The sequence below is a fragment of the Patella vulgata genome, chromosome 5 (assembly GCF_932274485.2).
Source record: "Patella vulgata chromosome 5, xgPatVulg1.2, whole genome shotgun sequence".
In the NCBI taxonomy this organism is placed as follows: Eukaryota; Metazoa; Mollusca; class Gastropoda; family Patellidae; genus Patella; species Patella vulgata.
Window position 1 is genome coordinate 56,462,023 of NC_065883.2, and position 22,669 is coordinate 56,484,691.

At 36.3% G+C, this 22,669-nt stretch overlaps 1 protein-coding gene across 1 annotated transcript; it reads left to right on the plus strand.

The window, feature by feature from the left end:
- The first annotated feature begins 10,158 nt into the window (after positions 1-10,158).
- Positions 10,159-20,857, plus strand: LOC126822028 (putative ATP-dependent RNA helicase DHX57). The gene is made up of 9 exons (XM_050550745.2): positions 10,159-10,259; positions 11,545-11,936; positions 12,726-12,890; positions 13,361-13,579; positions 14,750-15,773; positions 16,897-17,018; positions 17,763-17,958; positions 18,435-18,559; positions 20,716-20,857. Exons 2-9 carry the CDS (start codon positions 11,569-11,571, stop codon positions 20,855-20,857), a joined length of 2,361 nt encoding a protein of 786 aa, XP_050406702.2. The 5' UTR covers positions 10,159-10,259; positions 11,545-11,568.
- Positions 20,858-22,669: the final 1,812 nt, after the last annotated feature.

Consider the following 22,669-nt stretch of genomic DNA (forward strand, 5'->3'; position numbering starts at 1 on the left):
GATCGATTTGGGGGTGGTTCTGTTATGGTGTGGGGAGGCATCACTGTTGCTGGAAGAACGGCTTTACATGTTGTTGCAGGGCGTGTTACAGGCCAGTACTACCGGGACAACATCTTGGCAGTCCATGTTGTGCCGTTCGCACGACGTCATGGCCGCCGTTTCATCTTCCAGGATGACAACGCAAGATGTCACAGGGCCAGGATCGTTACAGGTTACCTCCAACAACAGAACATCACCACATTACCTTGGCCAGCACTGAGTCCCGACCTCTCCCCCATCGAGCATGTCTGGGACATGCTTGGACAGAGGGTACGTCAACGTCAACAACGTCCTGCCAATGTCCAAGAACTTGCTGCTGCGTTGCAACAGGAATGGGACAATCTGGACCAAAATGACCTTAGACGTCTCATTAGGAGTATGCCACGTCGGATCAATGCTTGTTTGGCAAACAGAGGAGGATTTACCCGTTACTGACTTGGTTGTGATGCTGTGGTAACTTTGCTGTTTGACCCCGGGTATCATTTTACCCTTATAATGGTCAGTCTGTGCCTTACTTAGTCTAACGATCATTTGGAATAAATCGATGAATGTGAACTTCATTTCATTTTGTCATTTGTTTCTTCGTCAGTTTCATTAGGTGACTTTAATAACACTTAAAAATCAAATATCCCCTACTTTTTTTGAATAGTATATATGTGATCTTGAGTCTTGACTGCTGGTGCTTTTGGCACTACAACTTGAAACATCTCGCATAGCTGCAACCTTTATCATGGCAATTAGCAGGATGACATATAACTGTTTCTCGTGTCACCATTAACACAAGGTTATTAAAAACAGATACATCGTTATGGAAAATTTTGAACACCCACATCCTTTTTACCTGAGGCCACAGAAACCTGTACTTTTAGGGCACCCTTCTTTGCAAAAAAATTCCAGCTGTCGCTGTCTATCCCTTCGTATTTGGGCAAAAGAACGATATATCTTTTCCGACTGGGTAATTAATTTTCTGAGAAGCCCCTTTTAAACCTCTGTTTGAGACTCCAAGACACTGATAGCTGATCAAGATTTCTCATTGCGGCTACTGCTGCTGAAGGAAGAATAAAGTTGATATCCACCCTTCTTCTTCAATATATGTACAATTTGACTTGCAGGGAATATAGTTCTTCGACGTGTGTTCTCTTAGGATCAGAAATGAATACAGATTCTTGGAATGGATCTTCAACACTTTATTTCAGGAGCAAATACATGACAGCAACAAACAACTTATAACTTCCTATAAATAGGACCCCCAACTAGTAGTGGTTTCCTAAGCTGGTCTCTCCAAGTAATGATTCATCTTGCCAGTGAACTAAGAGTAGCCAATCATGCTCGGAGTCATAGCGAAAGGGGCCAGGGGTATGGGATAGGGGTCGGTGGATTCCCAACTAGTATCAAGTCTCATTTTACGGGCAAAAGTAGTTTGATAATGAAGGTATTTAGGCAATGCTTAACCCATAACTGAAGGAGTCGGTATTTAGGCGATAGTTAAGCCGAAAAATTTACCCGCTACTTATAACCCATCGCCTAAATACTTTAATTATCAAACTACTTTTGCCCGTAAAATCGAACTTGAAACTAGTTGGAAAGCCCCCCGGCCCCTACCCCATGGCCCCGACTCCGTCAGCTACGGCTAGGGGCATGATTGGCTACTCTGTATTATCTTAGTCCATTGCTACCGCTGCTTAATATTGAGCGACTTGTTTATTCGACTGAATTATTCGACTGGATTTTTCGACTGAACTATTGAGGCCATACACATTAAAAGAAACAGTCCAGACCTCAACCGCGACACAGGGATATTCCTGCCTAGTGCTTATGATGAACTTATTAAATATACCTAAATTATGTGTTTTCCATCACCCCCACTCATTCTACAGTACAGTGGATAAGAAACCTTTGTGAATTTTTATGAGTTTTATTATTTTTCATTTTTCTAATATTATTATCAATTTATCAGTTATATCCACTCTATTTCTTAGAATTATTACACATATGGGTTACTCTAGTCTAATTGTACATTTAATCACACAGACATATAAAGTTAATTACCATTATCTAAACAAACCATGGTATATCATAATTGTATTGTAGGTACTATCCCATTCTGTCGGTAGTATTGTATCTATCATCATAGCTACCTAATTGCTTAACTATACTCAATGGCTACTCTTCACACTTAATTAGTTTTTGTAGAATAAACCCCTTTGATCTTGTTGTTGTCCTGTATGGTTTCATGAATTGTTGTTACAGTTTTCTGTATATATTGATCTCATTATTCTTGTATTACTGTATTAGCTTGATAACGTTGAGAGAATACTCTTCGAAACGTCGCCCAAATAAATAAGTAGCTGTTTTTCCATAAGTATGTGTTTTTTGTGTATTGCTCTACCCAGTTACTAAATGCCTCTTAAAGATTATATTCGACTGAAGTATTCGACTGAAGTATTTGACTGAACTTTTCGACTGAACTTTTCGACTGAATTATTCGACTGATGTTATCAACTGAACTAATTGACTGATTTTATCGACTAGACTTGGCCACATGAAAATGTCAAATACCTCATCCTCACACGCCCCTCCCGCCCAACCCCCTTCGCATCCCCCTTCTACGTTCATATTATATATAGGGACTCTATTCTTCTCGAGGTGGGGGGGGGGGGGCGAAAATATTAGTATCTACTTAAGTACATGTATCACTAAGGACTGGTGAAGACCTGCCCCACCCCTCCACCTTCCCTCCCTAGCTACTGGCTCCTTCAGTTATGGCTTAACTATCGCCTGAATATCCTAATTATCAAACTACCTTTTCACGTAAAATCGAACTTGAAACTAATTGGGAAGCCCCCGGCCCCTACCCCATGCCCCCGACTCTTCCAGCTATGGCTACGAGCATAATTTGCAACTCTATATTATCTTAGTCCACTACCACCGCTGCTTAAATATTGAGCGACTCGTTTATTCGACTGAACTATTTGACTGAACTATTTGACTGATGTTATAGACTGAACTAATTGACTGATTTTATCGACTGGACGAGGCCACATGAAAATGTCAAATACCCCATCCCACACGCTCCCTAATCGCCACAGCCCCATAGCATCCCTCTTCTCTGTTCATATCATATATAGGGACTCTATTCTTTTCGAGGTGGGGGGGTGTGTGTGAAAATATTAGTATCTACTTAAGTACATGTATCACTTAAGACTGGCGAAGACCTCCCCCACCCCTTCCCCCTTCCCTCCCGAGCGATGAAAATGTCAAAGGGGGAGACCGGGGCACATTGAACCAGTTTTTTTCACATACATGGTTGTCCTCCTTCCATATCAAATGTTTTTATTAGAAGATCTCTTTACTTAATTGTATTGTTTGAAGACATAACATAGTTGCTATTGTGTATCAGATTCAATTCAATTAATTTTTAACTTTTTTTAAAAAACACATTTTAATCCACTTGACCGTAATGGTTCAATGTACCCAGCTGTACAAAAATAGTCGGGCCAGGTTTAACCACATAATGAGGCACATTGAACAGTGGTAAAAATTCCATGTTAAACATACATTTAGATCTTGATTTGGATCACAAACCTAGTCACTTGTTTCGTAGTGATCTAATGAATCTGCAAACAATCAATGTTTAGTTAAGAACAAATATCCACAGATTTTGACATCCGTGCAACGATCGATACAAGCAGGAGTCCGGATTCCCTAGGCTCCTACAAGTCGCTGTAAATTGCACTTAATGGCAGTTTGGTGGGATAGTGGGATCCCAGTCAACTTTTGCAGTGAATCAAACCAACATTTGTCCAATATTCTGTCTAAATTTTGACAGCCTGATTTGCTGACAAGCGACTCTTAGTCAGGGAGACCCATTGCGCCCCTGTATGTCACAGCCAAGTTTCGAACACTGCTCCCATGAAGTTTTAATTCCTTTTACATGACAGGCCTACAGAGTTGGATCAATTGATATTCTAATATTGTTTTTATTTTCAAAGATATTACAAATTATCAAATGATATATAAACTATAATGCACTGGGGTATATTGAACCAGTGGTTCAACGTACCCCATTGACAGTGGTTCAATTCAAACTGCCACATCACAGTTTTATGATCAAAATTTTAAAAAATTCAAAATGGATCAAGCCCTTATTTATCTGGATTGTAGATATGAACTGATTGTAAGTACAAGAATTTCCTAGGCTGAACAAATTATCAAATGATATATAGTCTATAATGCACTGGGGTACATTGAACCATGGTTCAAAGTACCCCATTGACATTGGTTCAATCTGCCCCATCACAGTTTCATGATCAAAATTTAAAAAAAATTCAATATGCCCTCTATGGATCAAGCCCCTGTTTATCTGGATTGTAGATTAGACATATATGAACTGATTTTAAGTACAAGAATTTCCTAGTCTAAACAGTTAACAAGTATGGAAAATGATAAGTGGAAGTAGTGCATTTTCACTTTTAAGAGCTCTTTTGAAAAACTCATTGCCTAAAAAATAATTGACAGCATGTTGCTACTGCTTATTGACGGGGAAATAGGTCTAAGAAGTTATCTCACTTCTGTGTCGTCTTGGGTTGCCTAGTATTATTTATAAAGGATATATCCATGGTGGTTCAATGTACCCATATGTTCAATGTGTCCCAGTTTTCCAATACCCCATCCCCACACGCTCCCTCCGGCCCACCCCCATCGCATCCCCTTTGTTCATATCATATATAGGGACTCTATTCTTTTCGAGTTGAGGGGAGGGGGGGGGAGAAATATTAGTATCTACTTAAGTACATACGCCCCTTATACACAGCCCCCTTTTCTTCGGTCATATAGGCCTATACTCTATTCTTTTTGAGGCGAGGGCCGATATTAGTATCAAGTCCTATGTTGCGGTCAAAAGTAGTTTGATAATAAAGGTATTTAGGCGATGCTTAGCCATAGCTGAAGGAGTCGGGGCATTGTCAGGGGCCGGGGGAGGGGGGGCTAGGTCTTCACCTGTCTTAGTGATACATGTATATAAGTGGATAGGCCTACTAATATTTTCGCCCCCCCCCCCCACCTCGAAAAGAATAGTCCCTATATATGACCTTAGAAAGGGGTAGGGTGGGGTAGGTGGGGTGGAGGGGGGCGGGGGGGGGGATGTGATATATAACATTTTCATATAGCCGCGTCCAGTCGATAAAATCAGTCAAATAGTTAAGTCGATAACATCAGTAGTTCAGTCGAATAAACCAGTCGAATAATCCAGTCAAATAAACTTGTCGCTCAATATATTATATGACGAGGGAAAAAGTAAAGCATGACTTTATTAAGCAGCGGTGGCAATAACTAAGATAACACCTTAAGGTTTTAATTTGAACAATCAAATTGGAACATGAGGGAACATAAAAAACAGACAAAAACAATGATAAACGATATTGGAATTAGTGCGTTTTTTCTTTAACTTATATTTATTTCAAACTATTCCAAAATTTTAATAAGCCATCGACTGGTTTATTCGACTGACTATTTGATTTGGACCGTACAGAAGACTAAAAAGAATGAACATTAGAATTTAATGAGGTCAAGTTGTGAAAATAAAATATAATAATTGTACAAAAAACGAAACGAATAATGATAGCGGAATAGAATATTCATTATTAAAACACAAAATGCACCAACTCAAAAACAAAATAAATCTAATAAATTATTTGGTAATCATATTTTATTAAATTTATAATAAAAATCACTGCCATGGTAGTTTGCGAATTTAGTTTTCGTCTCAATAAATACTAATATTGAAGTTTTCGTCTCAATAAATACTAAGATTGATATCAAATTTTAGTTTATCATTTGACCTAGTTATTTTCTTCTCATTCGTTTTAGATTAATTTGCTGGATTTCTTCTCTACTTTTACTTTCATCGTAGCCTGTAGGTTGGAAGATGAATCTGCCAAATGTTCATAAAGTCAAACTTGTCTTTTGATGAGATGTAAGTAAGACACTTTATAATTAACCGACGTTTTTCCCACCATTGGCATAATTTGCTCCTCTATTAAAAAATGCATTGTAACGATGTATGATTACAATGAATCATTGGCAGATTGAACAACAAAAGGGGCACGTGTGTGACGTGGTTATCGAATTGTGTTGTTATTATTACTGTTACCAGTCCGGTGTGAATTTTTATGAGTTTTATTATTTTTCATTTTTCTAATATTATTATCAATTTATCAGTTATATCCACTCTATTTCTTAGAATTATTACACATATGGGTTACTCTAGTCTAATTGTACATTTAATCACACAGACATATAAAGTTAATTACCATTATCTAAACAAACCATGGTATATCATAATTGTATTGTAGGTACTATCCCATTCTGTCGGTAGTATTGTATCTATCATCATAGCTACCTAATTGCTTAACTATACTCAATGGCTACTCTTCACACTTAATTAGTTTTTGTAGAATAAACCCCTTTGATCTTGTTGTTGTCCTGTATGGTTTCATGAATTGTTGTTACAGTTTTCTGTATATATTGATCTCATTATTCTTGTATTACTGTATTAGCTTGATAACGTTGAGAGAATACTCTTCGAAACGTCGCCCAAATAAATAAGTAGCTGTTTTTCCATAAGTATGTGTTTTTTGTGTATTGCTCTACCCAGTTACTAAATGCCTCTTAAAGATTATATTCGACTGAAGTATTCGACTGAAGTATTTGACTGAACTTTTCGACTGAATTATTCGACTGATGTTATCAACTGAACTAATTGACTGATTTTATCGACTAGACTTGGCCACATGAAAATGTCAAATACCTCATCCTCACACGCCCCTCCCGCCCAACCCCCTTCGCATCCCCCTTCTACGTTCATATTATATATAGGGACTCTATTCTTCTCGAGGTGGGGGGGGGGCGAAAATATTAGTATCTACTTAAGTACATGTATCACTAAGGACTGGTGAAGACCTGCCCCACCCCTCCACCTTCCCTCCCTAGCTACTGGCTCCTTCAGTTATGGCTTAACTATCGCCTGAATATCCTAATTATCAAACTACCTTTTCACGTAAAATCGAACTTGAAACTAATTGGGAAGCCCCCGGCCCCTACCCCATGCCCCCGACTCTTCCAGCTATGGCTACGAGCATAATTTGCAACTCTATATTATCTTAGTCCACTACCACCGCTGCTTAAATATTGAGCGACTCGTTTATTCGACTGGATTATTCGACTGAACTATTTGACTGATGTTATAGACTGAACTAATTGACTGATTTTATCGACTGGACGAGGCCACATGAAAATGTCAAATACCCCATCCCACACGCTCCCTAATCGCCACAGCCCCATAGCATCCCTCTTCTCTGTTCATATCATATATAGGGACTCTATTCTTTTCGAGGTGGGGGGGTGTGTGTGAAAATATTAGTATCTACTTAAGTACATGTATCACTTAAGACTGGCGAAGACCTCCCCCACCCCTTCCCCCTTCCCTCCCGAGCGATGAAAATGTCAAAGGGGGAGACCGGGGCACATTGAACCAGTTTTTTTCACATACATGGTTGTCCTCCTTCCATATCAAATGTTTTTATTAGAAGATCTCTTTACTTAATTGTATTGTTTGAAGACATAACATAGTTGCTATTGTGTATCAGATTCAATTCAATTAATTTTTAACTTTTTTTAAAAAACACATTTTAATCCACTTGACCGTAATGGTTCAATGTACCCAGCTGTACAAAAATAGTCGGGCCAGGTTTAACCACATAATGAGGCACATTGAACAGTGGTAAAAATTCCATGTTAAACATACATGTAGATCTTGATTTGGATCACAAACCTAGTCACTTGTTTCGTAGTGATCTAATGAATCTGCAAACAATCAATGTTTAGTTAAGAACAAATATCCACAGATTTTGACATCCGTGCAACGATCGATACAAGCAGGAGTCCGGATTCCCTAGGCTCCTACAAGTCGCTGTAAATTGCACTTAATGGCAGTTTGGTGGGATAGTGGGATCCCAGTCAACTTTTGCAGTGAATCAAACCAACATTTGTCCAATATTCTGTCTAAATTTTGACAGCCTGATTTGCTGACAAGCGACTCTTAGTCAGGGAGACCCATTGCGCCCCTGTATGTCACAGCCAAGTTTCGAACACTGCTCCCATGAAGTTTTAATTCCTTTTACATGACAGGCCTACAGAGTTGGATCAATTGATATTCTAATATTGTTTTTATTTTCAAAGATATTACAAATTATCAAATGATATATAAACTATAATGCACTGGGGTATATTGAACCAGTGGTTCAACGTACCCCATTGACAGTGGTTCAATTCAAACTGCCACATCACAGTTTTATGATCAAAATTTTAAAAAATTCAAAATGGATCAAGCCCTTATTTATCTGGATTGTAGATATGAACTGATTGTAAGTACAAGAATTTCCTAGGCTGAACAAATTATCAAATGATATATAGTCTATAATGCACTGGGGTACATTGAACCATGGTTCAAAGTACCCCATTGACATTGGTTCAATCTGCCCCATCACAGTTTCATGATCAAAATTTAAAAAAAATTCAATATGCCCTCTATGGATCAAGCCCCTGTTTATCTGGATTGTAGATTAGACATATATGAACTGATTTTAAGTACAAGAATTTCCTAGTCTAAACAGTTAACAAGTATGGAAAATGATAAGTGGAAGTAGTGCATTTTCACTTTTAAGAGCTCTTTTGAAAAACTCATTGCCTAAAAAATAATTGACAGCATGTTGCTACTGCTTATTGACGGGGAAATAGGTCTAAGAAGTTATCTCACTTCTGTGTCGTCTTGGGTTGCCTAGTATTATTTATAAAGGATATATCCATGGTGGTTCAATGTACCCATATGTTCAATGTGCCCCAGTTTTCCAATACCCCATCCCCACACGCTCCCTCCGGCCCACCCCCATCGCATCCCCTTTGTTCATATCATATATAGGGACTCTATTCTTTTCGAGTTGAGGGGAGGGGGGGGGGAGAAATATTAGTATCTACTTAAGTACATACGCCCCTTATACACAGCCCCCTTTTCTTCGGTCATATAGGCCTATACTCTATTCTTTTTGAGGCGAGGGCCGATATTAGTATCAAGTCCTATGTTGCGGTCAAAAGTAGTTTGATAATAAAGGTATTTAGGCGATGCTTAGCCATAGCTGAAGGAGTCGGGGCATTGTCAGGGGCCGGGGGAGGGGGGGCTAGGTCTTCACCTGTCTTAGTGATACATGTATATAAGTGGATAGGCCTACTAATATTTTCGCCCCCCCCCCACCTCGAAAAGAATAGTCCCTATATATGACCTTAGAAAGGGGTAGGGTGGGGTAGGTGGGGTGGAGGGGGGCGGGGGGGGGGGGATGTGATATATAACATTTTCATATAGCCGCGTCCAGTCGATAAATCAGTCAAATAGTTAAGTCGATAACATCAGTAGTTCAGTCGAATAAACCAGTCGAATAATCCAGTCAAATAAACTTGTCGCTCAATATATTATATGACGAGGGAAAAAGTAAAGCATGACTTTATTAAGCAGCGGTGGCAATAACTAAGATAACACCTTAAGGTTTTAATTTGAACAATCAAATTGGAACATGAGGGAACATAAAAAACAGACAAAAACAATGATAAACGATATTGGAATTAGTGCGTTTTTTCTTTAACTTATATTTATTTCAAACTATTCCAAAATTTTAATAAGCCATCGACTGGTTTATTCGACTGACTATTTGATTTGGACCGTACAGAAGACTAAAAAGAATGAACATTAGAATTTAATGAGGTCAAGTTGTGAAAATAAAATATAATAATTGTACAAAAAACGAAACGAATAATGATAGCGGAATAGAATATTCATTATTAAAACACAAAATGCACCAACTCAAAAACAAAATAAATCTAATAAATTATTTGGTAATCATATTTTATTAAATTTATAATAAAAATCACTGCCATGGTAGTTTGCGAATTTAGTTTTCGTCTCAATAAATACTAATATTGAAGTTTTCGTCTCAATAAATACTAAGATTGATATCAAATTTTAGTTTATCATTTGACCTAGTTATTTTCTTCTCATTCGTTTTAGATTAATTTGCTGGATTTCTTCTCTACTTTTACTTTCATCGTAGCCTGTAGGTTGGAAGATGAATCTGCCAAATGTTCATAAAGTCAAACTTGTCTTTTGATGAGATGTAAGTAAGACACTTTATAATTAACCGACGTTTTTCCCACCATTGGCATAATTTGCTCCTCTATTAAAAAATGCATTGTAACGATGTATGATTACAATGAATCATTGGCAGATTGAACAACAAAAGGGGCACGTGTGTGACGTGGTTATCGAATTGTGTTGTTATTATTACTGTTACCAGTCCGGTGTGTTCTAATTAATTTCGTCTTAAAAACTAAGGTAGCTAAGTCTCTAACTCAATATCATACAAAGTTTTCTACATTGAAAACACGAATTATCAATTTAGATCAACATTGTCATTGATGTTGTGATCTTACCGGGAAAGGATGATATCCAATATTTAAATCAAAATAAACATTTTACTATTGGTCACTTGGTGTACCTTAATGTGTTTGTAACATTGAAGGGACTCGAAGAACGCGGCTAGACATATTCCACAATTTATGTCAAGCGGTGACGCCATATTCTTATTTGGAGAGCATATGGCATATGCGCAATGAATACAATCGGTGCAGACTGGAATAAGTTTAACCAGACACTAGAGATTGCCGTCTTGGTAGTCTTAAGAGAACGTTAATCATTATTTTATGACCGATTTGTTACTAAAAGCGATAACATTTTAGATTGGTTGATCATATAGCGGACATGGTGCATTTAGTATGATAATGTCAGTGTTTTACCCTGCGTTCAAAAATTGAAGATTCAGAAATTAAAGAATAGTATATTAAACATGCATTATGCAAGAGCTAAATCTGATTATTGCAAGTCTTAATTTAGGCTTCAGATGTTATAGAAATTATAAATTAGATCTTTATTTAAACAACAAGACCAAAATCAACTCTGTAGACCCACAGATGGCTCGGCTACAGCTCGGATTTAAATAGGATTTCACTAATTGATTAAATCAAATAAGGGGTAACCTGATGAAAATACGTCAGTTAGATCGAGGCTAAATGATAGAGTGTACTTAGCGAGGCCGCTGTAAAGCATTTCGGTATGCCATTGAAAGCTTTACTTGATAATCGAGATATGTAGGTGGAGTTAACGCCTGTCAATCAAACGATCAGCGAAGGTGAAGACACAATTTGCTACCATTTCTAGGCAAATATTACAACGATGATAACTATGTTCAGAATAAAGTAATTTGACTGAATTTTCAATATATTCTTCTTTCATCATCTACTTTTGAACTGTTATAGCAAGAATGGCCAACTCTCTATAAAAAATCTCCCATAATGTATCTTTAAATAAAATGTATTAATAATAACAAACTTTTGACTTTTCAGTTTCCCTAATACTGTTAATTAAGAATGAGAAGAAACCGGCCAAATAGTTCTACTGGAAAGCACCATGGTGGAGGTGGTTTTGTAGATTATGATGATGGGGATTTTGCATTTATGCCAGCTGGTCCGAAACCAAAGAAACCTGGGAATAAAGGTCAAGCTCGGGGAGGATTCAGAGGAAGAGGAAGGGGTGATAGAGGGAGAGGAGGAAGTGATAGAGGGAGAGGAGGAAGTGATAGAGGGAGAGGAGGAAGTGATAGAGGTAGAGGAGGAAGTGATAGGGGTAGAGGAGCAGATCGAGGGAGGGGGGGAGGTAGAGGTAATGACCGTGGAAGAGGTGGAAACGAAGGGAATAGATATGGTGGTTCATCAAGCAATGATTTCTCATCTTCAAGGTACTGATTAGTGGTATTTTTTCAACACCTGATTTTTGATATTTTCAATAATCAGTTAATATAAAACTATATTTTCACAACAGTCGAGAGCCTAAATACATGTCGAGAGCCTAAATACATTACCATTGATTGAAAAATATAATTAGAAAACTATATATATTACTAAAAACATGATATCTTGTGGGCTGTGAATGGGAAACCCTGCTCAATTTCAAATCTAAAAATACTGATGCAACACAACAGTAAGCCAAAAAAATTTTGTGGTCAATGGCTATGCACTACTTGATGTGCTAATGATGAATAGTTATTTGCCAAACTTGGGATTGACATGTCTTGATTTCTTTGTTATTTTGTTTATTGTATGCTTGCTAATATAATAACAACTCAGTCTATCTATGATTTTATTTTTCTAGGATAAATGATATAATAGGTGCTTTTAGTTAAAAATAAGTTTTTACATTATACGAGATGACCTATTTAACCTTGAGGGAACATATCTTTTTATATGAATATCTTTAAATTATGTTTGTGTTATGTAAATTGATGTACTAATGTACTATCAAATACACAAGATACCATTCTATGGAATACAATTACTGTTATATCACTGTATAACATTTCAACTATGCTTCTCTAATGTACATCATGAAAATATTATTGGTTTTGTAGATTGGAATACATTATAAGAACATATCAAAATCAGAACAAATAAAATAATATTATGTGGTCATCATATTATTTCAAAGATTTAGAATTAAATGTAATACAGGTCCATGTATTTATTTACAGGGGAAAAGGTGGTGATAGTCGTGTTCAGATGCAACATCTGTATATGAGTAATGAAAATCAGGATATGGTACGAGATGTTTTATTTGCTATTAGAAGAGGTGACTATGAAACTATAGATTCATTTGGTGATGATGATCAGAATGGAAAAGATGATGATGTTTACGGGTAAGTCAAATTATATTTATAAGATGTGGAAAATTGCTTTTTTAGAAATAAGGTTTCCATAGTCATCTTCCCACCGTCAAGATATTACCTTTCACTTGTTTGAGGGAGCTGCAGTGGCTCAGTGAGGTTTTGGGTTCAATCGCGGTGATGGCTGAGAAAATTCCTTGGGACTTTCTTGCGTTATTCCCCCTCATCAGTGGTGCAGGACTAAGGATTGGACAAGGGCAGTGACTAGTTGTTCTGATGGTTCAAAAAACCAAGGCCCTGTGTGCACATAAAAAGAATCCTTGACAGTTAAAATTCGAATTCGAAATAAGAGTAGGCCGGAGCAGCGCTGCCTGGTCCAAATTTATCTCATAGCACACTGTATGGCGAATGCCCATCTTTATTATCCCAGTCGGTGCAGGAATGTAGGACTTTAAACACCATTAATTTAATATATTTTTGTAAGATATTTATTTCTCTTCTAGTGATCAAGATTATGAATTAGAAGATGAAGAAGATGATGATGATGAAGAAGAAGATGAAAGTTATTATAATAATAGACATGATGATAAACAGTACTGGGTAACAGATAAAAATTTGGTTATAGAAGATACTACAAGTTACGCTGAAATGGATGCTGAAGAAATACCTAAATTACAATATAAAACTATGAATAATCAATTTGCAATACAACGATTAATGAGGTATGCTAATAATAAAGCCCAACATGCATTCAATACATATTTCTATTCTTTAGATACATTGTCTCGAAAGTATTTATCAGGTGGTTATTTCCAATAAAAGTATGGCAAATTTGGTCTTACTAGAAAAATACTGGATTACCTGAAAAACACCCATGGGACAAGCACTGGACAAAAATATCAGGGTATCACTAACAGGCAACCTGACTGTTGTCTGCCAGCTTATTGTGTGCTAGCTTGACTGAGGGAGCAGTTGTTATTTCTTGATCGTATGGGTAGGAGGTTTTGGAAACATTGAGATGTGTCAACGTACAAAAGACTCTGCAATTAAACGATGGAAAAAGAAATTGACAGAAAATAATTAAGAATTTACTTAGGCCTCAATATGTATGGTAAAAGCTAGGTGACAGACATGGCCTCAAACATCCGTTTATTTATAGCTTGAGGAATCTCCCCATGTATACAAAGGTTTGAGAGGGATTTGAAGCACATGTTTGATAGATTAAGTAGTTTGAATATATTTTTAGTCCAAATATGTCATCAGATCACACAGTTTGTACACAGGAAAGTATCTTTAAGTAGTTATCCATTAATTAGCAATAATATAAATCAATGTTCTTGATGACATGAAGGGGGGGTTGGATGGCCGAATGGTTAGCACGTGCGTGCTGTATCATACTGCCTGTCATTGAGTCAATTGGCGTGGTTTCGAATCCCCCGTTGTATGTGACAAGGAGTAGGGTTGCCTGTCCAACCTCGTGGGTTTTCTCCGGGTCCTCCGGTTTCCTCCCACTGCTAAAGACCCCTACGCGCAAGCTAATTATTGAAATAAAATTAAATTATATGTTAGTCCCAAAATGACCTAGTTTTTGTCGAGTGGACGTTAAACCCCATTTCTCTCTCTCTCTCTTTGATCACATGAAAATGATTAGAAAATTGTGATAGAAAACCCCCTGCAACTTCTGTTGTTAAATTGGAAGAAGCCCTTCAAAAAAAGTAATGCTTGTTGTATTAAATACATATTGACATCTTCCGGACCCCTGTCTTACAGAATGATACAGACGTATATAAGTTTTTGCCTCTGTGATGTTATCACCATAGGTATGTCCAATACATATAACAGGGAATCATATAAAAATGCTCATGACTAATTTTGCTTTATGTATTTTTTAGATGTGGTTTTCATAAATCAAGATGTCAGGATGCCTTACAGTTATATAACGATGATATTGGAGCAGCTTTAGATTTCTTATTATGTGAATGTTTTGATTTAGAATATAATCCTAGTCAGTCAGGTGAACAATTAACACAAGAGATTTTAGATGCCAGATCAGAGGAAATGATGGTACTACAAGGTATATTTGATGATAGATTTGAGGAGAGATTGTCCAATAAAATATGGATTCTAAATCTGGAGCTTCCCCATTTAGCAGAACTTTCCAAACCAACATTTGAATTAAAGAGTCATTCGCGAGGATCCAAGGTAAAAGTGGATACAGATAAAAGACCTTTGTGTAAATATTTCTCCAGTAAAGTGGGATGTCGGTTTGGAAGTAAATGCAAATTTAAACATGCCCTGAAAGAAAATCCTAATACCGTAGAAGCTATAGCAGAACCATTACGTGAAGCTGAATCGCCTAAGTGTCCATTTCAGTTAGAAATAAGATTTATAAATGGAAATAAATATCCCGAAGAACCCCCATTAGTTATATTTTCATCAATATTAGACTATTTCCCCCAACATGGTGCCTTAAATATTAGTCAATATTTATTTCATGAAGCCAAATCGTTATCTGAATTTCATAGTCCTGTTGTGTTTAGTATAGCTAGTCTATTAGAAGAAGATAATACAGGAACATTGATTGAAATTTTACAACGACCGCCGTCTGCATGTAGCCTACCCAAACCGATTATTTCAATGAAACAATTTCAAGCGAGAGAAGAAACTAACGAGAAAATGGAACGGGTATCAATACCACAAATTAAACCTGATGATGACAAAATGATTGAGAATGGAAAAGCGGCCATGTTGAGAATGGTAGATAGAGATGAAGAAAGATTTTCTCAAAATAAGAAAAAATCTGATAATGACCCAAAACCCAGTGAAAAATATGGTAGGAAAAATACAAGAATGGCTAGTCAAATTGAAAACTCTCCATTCAACAAAAGATTAAAAGATGATTTTGTTCGGAAACTGGTTAGTAAAATTTCTTTTATTGTACCGTACTTAATACAAAATAGAAAAAATTGCTTATATGTGGTTTTCAAGTTAATTTAAAATAACAAAGCTTCATATAAATTGATTGACGATATCTTGAATCAGAATAAATAATGTTTGTAAACTTTTCGTACATTATATGAATTACCAGTAACCAGGATAATATTGGCATGCTATATCTAATTGTAACACTACAGGCAGGGTCACATCATGACTATCCTTTGTCATGGCACTAAAAACTATTATATGATGTGACACTATCCTGTTCATGGATCTCTAGAAAACATTGATGTGACACTACAGGGACAGAGGTTGACTATCTAATCAGGAACTTCCCGAAAAAGGCCCATGACACTAGGGTGACACTTGTCTAGTCAGGATTTTCACGCTGTATATCAATTGCCTCTGGAATACTTTGTTGGTTTACTGTTTTTATATCTTTATAACATCCATAATGCAAAGGGTTACTACATACAGGAAACTACACACATAGCTATGGCATTAAATATAAGCTAAATATAAGTTTTCTATCACTTAGCGGGTGTTCTGTGGCAAGAGCCAATCCCACCTCTATTGAAGAGGCTGCAGGTATGATGTTCCCCTAGGAACTCCGAACAATGTCTCTCCTAGGATCTCTAGATGATTAAATGATGTCTGTTTCCCAGCCTCTCAGCCAAGGAAGCTGTGGGAACATCCTTCTGAGTAGACTAAATGATGTCTGAAGCGTCAGCTATTAGGGCGGGACAATTACCCATAAGTGTTTCATATGGGCACCGTTTTACATCAACATTATTCTATTTAATTGGATTAATCTGTGCAGAGATGACTGGACGATACTGCCCTACTTTCAGCAATTGATGGTGGCAGGAAGTGTCTGTGTGTTAGTCTAAGAAACTTGAATCTTGCAAAAATACCTACTTAGCCCATTTTTCTCGATGTCAACCATTTGTTTAACAGCTTCAATATATTAAACAGGGCACCTTTCATAGAACTGAAATAACCCCTATAGTATTATATAATTTCTTATCAAAATCATATAAGCTTTTTTTATTGATTGATTTTAAGATTGATTTTCATTGTTAAATACTGATTTCGTTTCAAGGATTCAAAGGGTTATAAAGATCGTCAAACATCACGATCTGGATTACCAGCATGGGATATGAAGGAAGAAATATTAAAGACATTAGAAGACAATCAAGTCACCGTCATAAGTGGTATGACAGGGTGAGTATACCAAAAACATAAAAAATAAAAGTTTGTATTTCTGGTAAAAAGTACCCTGTAGCTTTAGATGATTGTACATTCCTGGGAGAAGGGTTTCTATATAACCTGTTTGATTCAATAAATATATTTTGGGGATAGTCCCTTTAAATCATAATCAAAGAATATAAATTAAACATATTTTAAAATCAAGATTTCTGTTATTCACGTCCGATGACGGCATCACAAGTTTTACTTCGTACCCGAATTAGCGAGTTGTTTATGCATGAGACTACAGTGAAATGCTATCTTGCTATCAGTTGCAATTCAGTTTGGTTCCCTGATTTCGTATCAACTTCAAAGTTTTTCAAGCCAGTCAATTCTTCATGTATTTGGTTTACCTCAGATTAGCAAGATATTTTTTTTTCCACTGAATATGACAATTGTTAGCATTATTCTAATGTTTTCATATAATTTTAAGTCTTTTTACACATATAAACTATGAATCAGTTGTGTTACATGGTTAAATTCTTTGAAATTCTAATTTTATGATATGTAAATTGACTGATGGGTAAGGTCTTCAACTGGTCAATTTCACTGCCAATCAAAATATATTGAGCTAAAATGGATACTAAGCCAAAATAGGACACCTGAGATAGATGATTTTGCCAGTAATCATAGATTAACGAAAACATTATTATAATTGTGAAATTTGAAGATACATGAGATAAGCTTAACTTGTTACTACAATATATTTGATATTTTTAGGTGTGGTAAGACAACCCAAGTGCCACAGTTTATTCTAGAATCATACTTAAGCAGCGGAAAGAATAAGATGTGTAATATCATCTGTACACAACCTCGTAGAATATCAGCCATTGCTGTAGCTCAACGTGTAGCACAAGAACAAGTTGATAAGATTGGTAAATTAGTTGGTTATCAAATCAGACTGGAGAATATTCAGGTAAATTTTACATAACAAGTCAAATTTATTAGTTATAAAGCAAGTATTTGAAATTTTTTTTATCTAAAATTGATTTTAAATTTATCAAATTATTACTGGTAATAAATGAAAATCTGTCTATTTTGAAGAGACAAGTTATTTGAATTACCCAGTAAACTTGGGTTTATTGGTTTGGTCATTGGATAAATACATCTATACTTCCATCTCATTTTAATCACAAAATTTCACTATTAAAGTATACATAAAGTTTAGATAGATGAACTTTAAAATTTAACAAAGTAATTTCATTTTCATCCAATGCAATGACAAAGCATTTGACAAGCAACCATTACAGGCCTAATTGATGTGTTTAATTGCGTAGATTAATTACAGGTCTAATTGATGTGTTTAATTGCGTAGATTAATTACAGGTCTAATTGATGTGTTTAATTGCGTAGATTAATTGGCTTCTGTTTGTATATATTATTATTTTTCAGTCTGCTTCAACACGTTTATTATTTTGTACAACTGGTATTATATTAAGACGTTTAGAAGGTGATCCTATGTTACATGGTGTTTCACATCTTATTATTGATGAAGTTCATGAACGGACTGAAGAAAGGTATTTATTGTACTATTTGTCAGACTAAAACCTAATGATACTGGAATTCTTTTATATTTGTCCCCCGCCTTTCGAAGAAAGCAGGGGACTATTAAAATGGGTTCGTCCGTCTGTCTGTCTGTCCGTCTGTCTGTCCGTCACACTTTTTGGGACACAATAACTCTCTTCCTAATTGAGCTAGAATGTTCAAACTTGGTGTATGTGTTTATTAGGTCAATGCCTTGATGGAGTTCGAAGATGAGCATTTTCCGCTTAGGGTAAGCAGAGATAAGCAATTTGATTGGTTGATGCTTTTGGACACGATAACTCTCTTCCTAATTGCGCTAGAATGTTCAAACTTGGTGTATGTGTTGATTAGGTCAATGCCTTGTTCTAATTGGGCTAGAATGTTCAAACTTGGTGTAGGTGTTTATTAGGTCAATGCCTTGATGGAGTTCGAAGATGAGCATTTTCCGCTTAGGGTAAGCAGAGATAAGCAATTTGATTGGTTGATGCTTTGGGACACGATAACTCTCTTCCTAATTGGGCTAGAATGTTCAAACTTGGTGTATGTGTTGATTAGGTCAATGCCTTGTTCTAATTGGGCTAGAATGTTCAAACTTGGTGTAGGTGTTTATTAGGTCAATGCCTTGATGGAGTTCGAAGATGAGCATTTTCTGCTTAGGGTAAGCAGCGATAAGCAATTTGATTGGTTGATGCTTTGAGACACGATAACTTGAGTTCTAATTAAGTGAGAGTGATGAAACTTGGTGTATAGTTTTATTACATCAATACCTTGACTAAGTTCGATAATAAGCATTTTCTGCTTATGGGTAAGCAGAGCGATAAGCAATTTGATTGGGTGAGACTTTGGAACACATTAACTCTCCTTCTAATTGAGCTAGAATGTTCAAACTTGGTGTAGGTGTTTATTAGGTGAATGCCTTGATAGAGTTCGAAGATGAGCATTTTCTGCTAATGGTAAGCAGAGATAAGCAATTTGATTGGTCGATGCTTTGGGACACGATAACTTTAGTTCTAATTAAGTGAGAGTGGGGACACTTAGTGTATAGGTTTATCTCATCAATACCTTGAGTAAGTTCCATAAATAAGCATTTTCTGCTTATGGGTAAGCAGAGCGATAAGCAATTTGATTGGTCGAGACTTTGGAACACAACTCTCCTTCTAATTGAGGAAGAATGTTCATACTTGGTGTAGGCATTCATTAGGTGAATGTCTTGATGGAGTTCGATGATAAAGCTTGTCTGCTTACGGTCAGCAGAGATAAGCAATCTGATTGGTTGATAACTTTGGTTTTAATTAAGTGAGAGTGATGAAACTCTGAGTATAGATTCGTTATATCATTACCTTGACTAAGTTTGTTAATGAGAATTTTCTGCTTAGGCTAAGGATCGATAACTTTGATTCTATATGATAGAGAGTGATCAAACTTAGTGTATAGGTGATAATTTGTTTGATTGCTTGATACTTTTGAAAAAAAATAAATGTGCGATTAATGAATATGTGTCATCTATTTATTTTGGGATTTCGGCGGGGGACATCAGCCTCACTGTTGGCTTGTTATATAAAAGTACTGTACTTATATACACTTTGGCACAGATGGGGGGATGGTTTAATGTGTGTGCTTTAGCTTTAGATCATAAAGTCGATCATTGAGTCAAGTGAAATGAAATTACAGAAAATTCATGCGTATCAAAATGTGGTGATAAACGGTGTGGATTATGTAAAGACATCATGGAAGGCTCAACGTTCTCCATGTCAAATAAACAAGTATTTAGTGTTAAACAAAACATGAACTTCAAAACTATATAAGCATGTTTTTACTTGTTACTTTGCACGGGATGTGGGGAATACTATATTGGCAAAAGCGACCAACAACTAAACCTTCGAATGAATCTACACAGGTCCCAGATACTCCACCCAAAAAACAGAACGATACCACTAAGTAGACATCTGTGCTAAACAATTGTGAAAAATTATAGACAGCCATAGTAATCTGCAGAGAGCTTTTCTGATAGTGGCATTAATTTCAATTAATAAATCAGATTAAATCAAACTTCTGTTAAGACAATAAATCTCATGAATACAAATTTCCTATTTTGTTTTAAAACTGTTGCAGAGTGTATCCAAATGAAATGTTATAATTTTTCTTTCAGTGACTTCTTAATGATGATTCTGAGAGATCTTTTAGTTACAAGAACTGACCTTAAAGTAATACTGATGAGTGCCACTTTAAATGCTGATCTTTTTTCTCGATATTTTGGTTGTTGTCCTACTGTTGAAATACCAGGTTTGTAATTGAAATATTACTTGTGCATGTGTCTCTTTAATTATTAACCAGTGGGGGTGGCTGAATTGTTTAATGTGTACACTTTAGATCATAGGGTCTGTCAGTGAGTGAAGTTGCATGGTTTCTATTCCCCGCTTGTACAAGACAAAAAATAGGGTTGTCTATCTAACCTTGTGGGTTTTCTCTGGGTCTGCCTGTTTCCTCCCATTGGTAAAAACCCATATACGCAATTGAATCATTGAAATAAAAATGAACCATGTGTAAGTCCCGAAATGACATAGTTTATGTCGAGTAGATATTATACCCCATCTCTTTTCTCTTTATGTGTATCAGAAATTATGGAAACAAAAACCAACATGTTGCTGTCTCTCATTTAAAAATCCATCACAGAAAGTAAAACATTTTGATATGAGATAGAGAGAGAAATGGGGTTTAACGTCCACTCGACACAAATTAGGTCATTCTCGGGACTAACATGGTTCAGCTTTTTTTTCAATAATTCAATTGCGCGTAGGGGTGTCTTTAGTAGTGGGAGTAAATCGGAGGACCTGTAGAAAACCCATGAGGTTGGACAGGCGACCCTACTCCCTGCCACGTACTACCGGGGAATTGAAACCACACCACAGATCTTATGATACAACGCACACACGCTAACTATTCGGCCATCCAACAACCCACTTTGATATGAAATGGCCAAGGTTAGAAAAAATAATAAATTATATCACTGAAGATTTTTTTTACAAGCCCTTATACAGTGGACTCTGTCACTTCTGACATCTGAACACTACGGCATTCTGTGAAATCTGTCATCATTTTCATATCCCGATTTATTTCTTTATAATTTCAACTAGAAAAGTTTTGAGTAATCCATATTTTGAATATTATGAATTATGACATTAATCAGCAGTCCCGTCACACGATTTGCATTGAATTAACCATGTATAATGCGGCCTTCAATCCGTCGGTGTTCACTTACAAAAGATTGACAAGCAATCCCCAATCATCGGTGAGATTAATTAAATACTCATATCGGTCTTTGTTGATTGCCTTGATATCAACATAATGTCGCACAAATGGTTTCAACATCAAAGCCTTTAAACATTTGGCACACCTCGACCAATTCTATGAAGTCTGCTGAGGTTTGTTGAATGAACCTTTAAAACTAGTAGCGAAAGTGCGAATGTTGATCTTAGTACTGTTGAATAATGCTGCATGCGCATTCTGTCTTTTATTGAAGGGTATTCTCCTGAATACATTTTTAATTGTGATGAAACCGTTTTGGTTTTTTTTTTTAAAGCATTACCCCACCGATCATTGTGAGATAAAAATGCGAGCACTATAGCATAGCAACGTAAATATTAAAGTTTTGCAACCAAATGCATACAACTGAAGAAGATTATACCTAAGGTACATTCGAAGGTAGAATAATACTTCCAATATTGAGTATTCCGACATGCTGCCTAATGCGGCACATTTGAACGATCCTGTACGATATCGGATATACAGTCCACTGTATATGCATTAGATACATGCCGTGAGATTATATTTAAATTGTTATTCTTTATAGGAAAAACGTTTCCAGTGGAACAGTTTTTCTTAGAGGATGCCATCGAATCTACAGGGTAAGTCATAACAAATATTGTGGTATCCCACCCCATCATTTCAAAATGTTTATGCAAAGTATATTGAGTTTTATTTTACGCCCACATTTTCATATGACGTATATTGTCGTCACCCTTGTCCTCCGTCCGGACGTCCATCTGGATGTCTGTCAGTCCGTACACAATTTGTTTGTGTACCCTCGAGGGGTCAAAATTTTT